Source organism: Nannospalax galili, unplaced genomic scaffold (assembly GCF_000622305.1).
Source record: "Nannospalax galili isolate Female #2095 unplaced genomic scaffold, S.galili_v1.0 scaffold664, whole genome shotgun sequence".
NCBI lineage: Eukaryota > Metazoa > Chordata > Mammalia > Rodentia > Spalacidae > Nannospalax > Nannospalax galili.
The window spans coordinates 5,161,723-5,170,843 of NW_008354274.1; the positions used below are offsets into that span (position 1 = coordinate 5,161,723).

At 56.2% G+C, this 9,121-nt stretch overlaps 1 protein-coding gene across 4 annotated transcripts in view; it reads left to right on the forward strand.

Moving 5' to 3' along the window:
- Positions 1-9,121, forward strand: part of Pdgfa (platelet derived growth factor subunit A) — a 24,453-nt gene that overhangs the window by 2,411 nt on the left and 12,921 nt on the right. For 3 of the 4 annotated variants that reach the window (XM_017802791.2, XM_029555179.1, XM_017802792.2), the window contains exons 2-4: positions 757-886; positions 2,216-2,312; positions 7,164-7,268. In XM_017802791.2, coding sequence (XP_017658280.1) covers positions 824-886; positions 2,216-2,312; positions 7,164-7,268 — 265 coding nt within the window. In that variant the 5' untranslated portion in view covers positions 757-823. The remainder of the gene's footprint in view (positions 1-756; positions 887-2,215; positions 2,313-7,163; positions 7,269-9,121) is intronic. The other variant, XR_003846837.1, reaches the window with a different exon arrangement.

The window sequence follows — 9,121 nt, forward strand, 5'->3', positions numbered from 1 at the left end:
CGCACGCAGGCCGCCGGGCCCACGCCGTGCTGGGCCGCGCTGTGCCCGGCCCGGGCGCAGCAGCGAGAGGAAGGCCGGGATACAAGCGCTCGGGGCTGGCCGCAGCTCTCGGGGAGGAGAGAGTCTGCCGCTGGGCGGCCCGGGACAGGTGATCGGTGGTGCGGCAGCAGCTGCATCCGCGCTCCGAGGTCCCCTCCCGGGGCTGACCGCAGCAAATATGCGGATTTACCGGCCGCGCGCTGTGCCCGGCCCGGGCGCAGCAGCGAGAGGAAGGCCGGGATACAAGCGCTCGGGGCTGGCCGCAGCTCTCGGGGAGGAGAGAGTCTGCCGCTGGGCGGCCCGGGACAGGTGATCGGTGGTGCGGCAGCAGCTGCATCCGCGCTCCGAGGTCCCCTCCCGGGGCTGACCGCAGCAAATATGCGGATTTACCGGCCGGATCGCTCCTAAAGCCAGCGCCGGGGAGCGAGCACGGCGGCGGCCAGCACCGGGAACGCACCAAGGAAGAAGCCCAGCCCCCGCCCTCCGCCCCTTCCGTCCCCACCCCCTACCCGGCGGCCCAGGAGGCTCCCGGCGCGACTCGGTTCCTCCTCCTCCTTCTCCTCCTCCTCCTCCTCCTCCTCCTTCTTCTCCTCCTCCTCCTCCTCGCTGGCTCTGCACTCGCTGCTCGCGCCCGGCGCGCTCCGCAGGCTCCCTGCTCTCCGCGCCACCCTCCGGGCCGCGCTCCCTGAGGGATGGTACTGAATTTCGCCGCCACAGGAGCCCGGCTGGAGCGCCCGCCCCGCGGCCTCGCCTCCCTGCCGAGCCTCCAGCGCCTCGGGACGCGATGAGGACCTGGGCTTGCCTGCTGCTGCTCGGCTGCGGATACCTCGCCCATGCCCTGGCCGAGGTGCGTGCCACCCCCGCGCCCCTGTTCCCTCTCGGATTCCCCGGGCGCACGCCCCCCTCAGCTACCTGCTTCAGGCTCTGCAGAGACCATTGCGATTTTGCCAGGGTGGTGGAATTTTTTTTTTTAAATTTAATTTCCCAACTGGGCTCTATTTTCTGCCGTGCCCAAGTGTGTCTGGTGAGTTTCCAGCGCGTTGCGTCGCTTAGCCTAGGAGAGGGACGAGGGAACAGCGAGGTGAACCAGTGGGGAGAAACTTCGGGGGGCTGTGGGTACCTTTTCAGGAGGGGTAGCCTGGGCGCAGCGGGCAGTGCAGTAACGGGGTGCAGGCACCAGCGAAGGGGGTGTGTGTGAACTGGCGGAGTCCTGGGAGGGGAGAAGGGCGGGCTGTAAGCAGGTAGAGGAGGGTGCGGCGGAAGCCCGGGAATGGGCAGGGTGGGCAGCGCCCAGCCGCAGCCCCCAGTTCCCGGTCCCCAAGGCCAGTGGGACACAGGGCCGGAGCAGTCTCCGCCTGCTCCGGGCCTGCTTACAGGTGGCTGAGCGAGGCAGCTGTGGCCGGGCCTGGCGCCCGCGCCCTCCCACCGCCGGCGTCCCCCCCCCTCCCGAGTCCCCTAGAGCTTTGCGGTGATGAATGACTTTCCCCAGCTCCTGTCGTGGGAACTTCGTGGTTGAGTCCCCCAGCGACCCTGACTCCCATAAAAAAAAAAAAAAAAAAAAAAAACCAGAAGGGAGAGTGGGGGAGGCTGAGCGGTGGGGGTGGTCTCGGCTGGGACTGGAGAGGCGCGAGGTGGATTTTTAACCGTTTGCCTTTCCCGCAGCCTCCTAACCCGGCTGGATTTGGGCGTCCTAGTCGGCGCTAGGGCCGCGGCTGGGCGGGAGCCGGGTGGGGCGCGCGCGCGCGTGCGTGTGGGGCGCGCAGAGACCCTTTCCCTTGCGGGCTCAGCCCAGGATTCTCAGGAGTGAAATTTAAGCCTCAGGCTAAAGTATCGAGACTCCGGGGATTCTAGTTGTCGACCCGTGACGCTTTTCCACCGTCTCTTTCTACTTGTTTCACTGTTTAACCAGAACCCTTCTGCCTCTGGCTGTCCCTGGACACCCAGGGCAGAGCTGGAGTGCGGGTGGTTTTTTGTCCGGACATGTCAAGGCGGTTGTTGGGGTCTGTTTTTACCAAGATCAGACAGGAATGGGGCGGAGGACTTGAAGGTGCCCAGCCAGGTCTACCCCAGCCTCTGGTTTTAGGGCCTGGCGGGGGATCGGGCGGGGCTGCGTGGTTCCCCGGGGCCGGGGCTGGAACCCGGTCGGACGCGTGTTGAGCTTGTGGTCTGCTTGCAGGAAGCCGAGATCCCCCGTGAGCTGATCGAGCGGCTGGCTCGAAGTCAGATCCACAGCATCCGGGACCTCCAGCGACTCTTGGAGATAGACTCCGTAGGTAAATCGCGCCCCTGCCCTTGGCCAGAGGGAGGATGCGGGCGGCGGGCCGGGCGCTGCGCAGAAGCGCACCGAAAGGTCAGAATCCACTCGCCGGCCATAAACACCCAGGCGTAGGAGTCAGGCTTTTTTCTTGCAGTCGCCACTTTCTCTCCCAGCGGCTGCTTCACTCGCCCGGGGGTTGTTTTTGCATTTAAGGAAAACGCCGAGTGTGAGTCACTGAAAGTTCAGCTCTTAGAACGCGCGGGAGACCCTGCCAGGTGTGCGGGCCCAGAGTCCGCCTCTGGCCCTGGAGCTCAGGAGTCAGCTGCAGGGCGCGCAGCTCCGGCCGGTTGTCCGCCTGGCCAGGCCCCCCTGGGCGCTCCAGGAGAGGGTCAGTCAGAGCCCCTTTGTAAACCGTGCGCGCCGGTGCCTTGATCGCCCGGTGCCGGGTCCCTGTGGCTGCAGAGTGCCAGTATTTTTCTTTCTTCCAGTAAAAAGGCGTTGCCGCAAGAGACACACGCTTGGGGCTATTTTGGGGGGCTCCCAGGCTTTCATTGGAACTGAGCAACTTTAGTAAACAATTTGTAAATGCAAGGTTAGATTAGACTCTGGTCGGTAGGGGCAAAATAAAGGTGTGTCTGTGGGGACCCGCTCGGTGCTGGAGGACAAGGCAGGCTGTGTGGCGACCGTTTCAAAATGAACACTTGGCCTGGGAACTTCAGTGACGCACTGGGAGAAAATGTACCGGCTTGAAAACCAGGCCCGAGATGAGTTTGTTAAGAGTAAAGTGAAGATTTTTCCCTCCTTTCGGACTTCTCCGTAAGAGGGTGGTGAGGGAATTAAGTAAAATCACATGGTCTAGCCATTTGTAAATTTGTACCTAATTATGGTTGTGGAGAGGCCTGAACTGTTTTCGTTCCGTGCCAAAACCATTTTTAACAAGGCGGCCCGTTTCAGTAGTTTCTTGACCCAGGAAATCCTTGGCCTGATCCTTATCAGGAGTGGCAGGAGTAAGGTTTCACTTGGGGATCAAGAGTTGGGGCTGTGAGTTTTGATCTGGTCCCTTGATGTGCAAGCCTGGAGTGGAAGACTTGGCATGGGTCACTGAGGAAATAATCCCGTGTTTTTGCCAGTCCCTGAAAGCTTTGGAGATGGGTAGGTTGCTTTGCATACTGGGTCCCAGGCCTTTGGTACCCTGCCTGAACCAGGTCTGGGCCTCATGCTGTGGGATGCCCCCCTCAAACGGGCCTATTCACTGTCTGGTGGGCCCATTCTTATGCTGTTTTTTGCAGCTACACCTCCCCCACCCCCCACCATTAAATTGTTTAGCCATGTGATTCTGTGAGGTTTAGCTGACTACCTAAACCTGGGGAATGGGGTGGGAGACTTCTGGGTGGGAGCCTCCTCAGAGGTTCCTAAGAGAAAAAGCAGGTCCAGCCCCTGGAAGTTTCAAATTGCCTCTGTACGACTGTTTTGTTTTTTCTGTTTGCCTTTCAGTAGGGACTAGGGAATCATCCCTCTCACTCCACCTGTCAGACATTCTGGGTCTAAATGGGAGGCTTCTTGAGAACTAAGTATGGATGTGGATTTCTGCTGCCCTCCTAGCTAGCTGCCTAGTCTTGATGGAGGTGGGTGTATGTGTGGTTGGGGACCCTTTTTGACACCCAAAGTGGAGTGTCCCTACTGGACCACCCCCCTGCCCCATTTAGGGAACTACCTGGAGTCTTCTTGGAGTCTTGGTCTGTAGATAAGAATGGCTGATTGCCACCCCCCCCCCCCCAATTCCCATCCCTATTCCATACCCCCTAGTAAAGAGCCCTGTGGCTGCTGGGAAAGGTTACACATAGCTGTGGTTGTCAGTTCAGGAGTCAGCTTCCTTTACCCAGTGACCAACCATACTTGGGAAAGGCAAGGTAGGACCCAGGGTACGCAGAGAAACCCAGTTTGTCACATACTGGGATGTACCAAGGGTGGCCTCTTCCTGCTGTCTGGGTTGCAGGGAGCAGAGAAAGGCTTTAGGGTATCCCCGTCTCTCCAGCCAACTCCTTGGTGAAGTGGGTGGAGCTTTGTGATTGGCACATGGCTGTCCAGGGGGCTGGCAGGATCCCCATTTTACAGATGGGGAAACCCGGGAACACAGCTTTCAACCTTGCAGCTTTGTGTGGCCCAGCTCCAGAGGTGGCTGGATTCCGGGTACAGTGCCAAGAATGTCCCTGAGCCCAGAGCATTCCGTGGTGGAGTTGAGGATGTCTAAGTGGCCTTTCACTGTGGCTTTTGGGTTTAGAGATTGGCATGTGGCTTTGCTGTGAGCTACAGCTCAGGAGTCTAGGGCCCGTGTGTGCATGTGTGTGTGTGTGTGTGTGTGTGTGTGCGCGTACTTTGAGCTTTGTTCTCAAGAGCCACTGGCCAAGCGCCCATGGGTCATTGAGTAACTGATACATAAACATCCCTATCCCAGGCCACTCACAACGCTGTAGCCAGGGCAGGGCTAGAGGGCTGTCTGCCCTTCCTCCAGTTGTCAGACACTGTCATTTGGATATCTGCATAGGACAAAGGGAGACCACTTGATTAGCTGATTCATGCTGGGCTCTGCTATATCAGGATCCCCAAGTTCCTGCAAAACTTCTCACCTACCATAAATCAGCTATGGTGGGTCAACTCTGGGCTGTGACCACCTTAAACTTTTTTTTTTTTAATGATAGAGTCTCATGTAGCCCAGGCTGGCCTTGAACTCTATGTTGCTGAGGATATCCTGTGTATGCTGTAGGGCTGGGATTATAGTCATACAATACCACAGCCAGTTAATGCAGTGCTGGGAATGGAATCTAGGATCTCTCTCTTGTGCGCCCTACCTCTACCAGCTAAGCTACAGCCCCAGCCACTATTTTTTGTGTTTTTTTGAGACACAGCCTTGCTTAATTGCCCAAGTAACTTAGTAACTTTGAACTTGAGATTCTTTTGCCTCAGCCTTCCCAGTTCCATGATTCCAGACCTGGCTCATGACCACCTATCTTGATCTGGGGGCAGAGGGTGGGCCTGTCTGTCCAGGAACTATGGCCAATCTATGGTTGAGATTCTGTCTGCTTTAAGCTCAGCTGGGAGGTCTGGGGGCAGGATATTGAGTATACCCGGGTACTGGTCCTGGAGGGTCACAGCTGTTAATTAGTCCTCTTTCGTTTTTATTTTTTTTGAGACTGGATCTTATGTACCCCAGGTTGTTGCTTTGTATCTGAGGATGACCTTGGACTCGTGATCTTCCTGCCTCCACTTCCTGAGTGCTGGTTTTTCAGGCTTATGTTGCCTTCAGGACTCCAGTGTCTTTGCTTAGGCAAAACCAATGACACCTACTGTGTAGGCTGAGTCAGGCAAGGCATTGGAGGACCACTAACTGTCCCAGGTCCTGTAAATGGATGGCCGGTCCATCCCTTGTTAGAGTGATCGCAGGATGGTCACCACTAGGACGTGACTCATCATGTCACTTTTTTGTGAAAAAAAAAAAAATGCTTCTTGTAACAGTTGGTTGACGGGAAATTTTTACTGCATGAGCAGTTCTGATCTTATTTTGGGTCTCAGAAAAAAAAAAAAAACCCATGCCATTGGAACATTGAGTCATTTTAAGTAGTTTCTGGGCTCAGTTCAGATTCATCATTGACATTCACACCTTAGGTGAGTTTTTGCTTTTGAAATGCGTGGGTACCAGACGTCTCCCAGTGGAGGAGGCCGTGTGGTCACGCATCTCTGATTGGCTTGTGGATGGTGTGATGCCTGGTGGGCTGTGTATCCCCTGCCAGGAAGACCCTAGATTTGGGCAAGTGGGCAGACATCACTAAACGCTGGGACCTAGGGAAGTTGTAGGAGTGTCCCTGGGGGAATGTGTCCCCAAGGGGAAGAATTAGAGAGTGAGATGGAGGGGACTTCCCTCTGAGTCTGCACAGTCTAGGTTGGGAAAACCAGGTATAGATTATATTCGGGGCTAGTCAGTCTGCATGGCAGGTGGCAGGACTCTGTGCCCTCCTCTTCCCAGGAATTGCAGAGTTCTCAGACTGTGTGGGCAGTCTCTCCCTCTGCATGGGCTAGTGTGTCCATGGGACTAGGCTCTCCAGGCTTGTCTATACTCTGTCCTCTGCTATGTAGGTATAGGCAACTGTCTCCTTGCTGGACACCTGGTAGCCCTCATTACATAATGAAAACTCCAGCAGGCACTGGGGCCTTTCTTCCTGTCCCTTCTGCACACCTCTGGGCCTTTTTCACCAGGCCCCCAGGACTCCAGCTCCAGGCCTGTGGCCACTCCTCCCTTCCTCCTCAAGTGGCCGCACCCCTTTGTCATTTCTCATGGCCTCTGGCCCTCAGAGCAGTCTTACTTCAGGAACAAGTGGAGGCTGGCTTGCAGCCCAGTCTGGCATTGCTCGCGATGCCCCTTAGAGGTTAGGACACTTCATCAAGGCCTGCTTTATGAGAGGGAGGTGCTGCACACACAACAGCAGGGAAGGCAGCTGTCCTTCCCCTCTTTGGTTCAGCTGGGTAGTGGTACCACCCCAGCGGGGTAGACCTTCCTGAGCTGGTGCAGCTCTCCCCTGGGCCTCACTGAAGGTCGTGTCATAGAGGAGAGAGCACCTACATGCCTTCCCCAAAGGCCTCAGATTTACCCCAGGATAGCTGCATTTGGGAGAACTCCTTCCTGACAAGATATTTTGGGCTTGGTTGGTCGAGCACGTCTGCCAACCTGTGTGAAAACAGAGGGTCTGGGGTTGGGGGCCCGAGCCACTGTGCTTTGTCCTCAGGCAGCTCTGTAAGCCAAAGCTGCTTAGGTCCCAGGGGCAGGGCACACAGGTGTGGATGCTGGTCACTATTTCCTCTTTTTTACCTGTAGGGGCCGATGATGCCTTGGAGACAAGCCTGAGAGTCCATGGGTCCCATGCTACCAAGCATGCACCCGAGAAGCGGCCTGTGCCCATTCGGAGGAAGAGAAGTATTGGTGAGCTGCGGGAGAGTGTGCAGAGGCTGGAAGGGAATAGGTCCCCAGTTGAGCTGTGAATGCGCCCTACTAATTCCATGGCCTCAGGCACTGTCAGCCACTCATCCCTCCTCCACCAAACAAAGCCTGTGCTGGCCTCTTGTCCTCCCCATGGAGCCCACCCTCCTCCCCTATAGAGTGTCTCCCGCCTGCCCCTCTGCAGTCTTGTGCCTGGGCCAAGGGTTTCCAGGAGGGGAACATCATAAATTCCTTAAGTGCCCAGTCTTGTCAGGGCCTGTCTGCCAGGAGGCCTTGCTGGAAAATGTGGCCAAGCTTAATTTCCAGTACCTAATGTGAGCTCTAGTGTGCTCCTGGGCTCTGGCTACAGAGCTGGGTACAGCCTGGGGTGTGCTGGGTGCGCTGCTGGCAGACACCCCTACTTGTGACCCTCTAGGGTTCCACCTGGGCTTCATTTTGGGGTGATTGTGATTCTCCAAGGACGTGGCCTATTCTTTTCTCTTTGTGGGGTGGGGTTGCAGGTGTGATCCACTCAGTCTCAGCTCAGTTAAGGGTGCTGATTACTTACTGTCTGGCTATTGCTTCCTGTGTGACCCTGGGCATACGAATTCCCCTCTCTGAGATTTAGTTACCAGTAAGAAGGTGGATTTTACTACTCCTAATTGACTGGCAGGGGATGTACCTGAGGTTAGTCTCAGCCTTCTGGTTAGGGCTGTAGAATCCCTAGTCCAATCCCGACTGAGCTGGAGGGGAACTGGTTGTAAGCTAAATAAGGGACTAAGGCCTTTCCCTCACCCATCTACCCAGCTTCGCTTGGAGAACTGTCTCTAAGGGCTATGGGTGAGAGATATGGAGCAGCCAAGCCTAAGTGTCTAGAAGAGAAGGCCTGGCTTGGGGCCTGGAGCTTCTCTGTTTAAGGGATTCATTTGCAGAGGGGCTCTTGGGGGTACATTTGCTTCTGCCTGCTGGTCTTGGGCCCTGGGGACAGGGAAGGACCTGGACTGGCTCCCTGTTAATTGATTCTTTTCTTTTGTCACTTGTAGGGAGTCTGCTGAGACCCATGGGATTCCTCTGGGGTGTGTTGGGAAGTGTGGGTATACAGGTTCCTTGTGTCTCATGGGGTACCGGTGTGGTCCACTCCTGCTGGCTGGTCTGGGTCTCCTCTGCCCTGTAGATCCTGACCCCCAGGTCCCTCCAGATCTGAGTCTGGGGTCAAGGTACCCTACAGTGTTGCTAGGGTAGCAGGGACAGTCTGTGGAGGGCCTCCAGAGCCCACCTGGTACCTTAGCCACCCCTCGCCTCATTGGCCACACTAATAACTGGGCATTGCCAAACACCTGCTATCTTAAGGACCAATGGGGATCTAGAGGCTAGTGGGATTAGTTATATGGATTCTTTGAGAAGAAGGGTGTGGGATTTCTTGTCTGCCATTCATACCTGGTGAGCAGATGGCTAGTAGACTGGAGGTGGTCACTTGTGTGATTATAGCAAGGCAGTAAACAGCTGCCTCTTCCTTGGGGGACAACTAGGTGGCCTCTTGTTGACTTTTATGATCACCAGGTTCACAACTTGGAGCCACTTGGGGACTAGTTGGGATCGAATTGCTCCTTTACTTTCCAACTCTTGGCCTGCAAAAGGGAGGATACTAGATATACTAGATATGAAAGCCAAGATCTTGTGCATGCTAGGCAAGTGCTCTATCACTGAACCACATCTCAACCCCTCACTGGGGGATTCTAGGCAGGTGCTCTACCACTGAGCCACACCCCAGCCCCTCACTGGGGGATTCTAGGCAGGTGCTCTACCACTGAGCCACACCCCAGCCCCTCACTGGGGGATTCTAGGCAGGTGCTCTA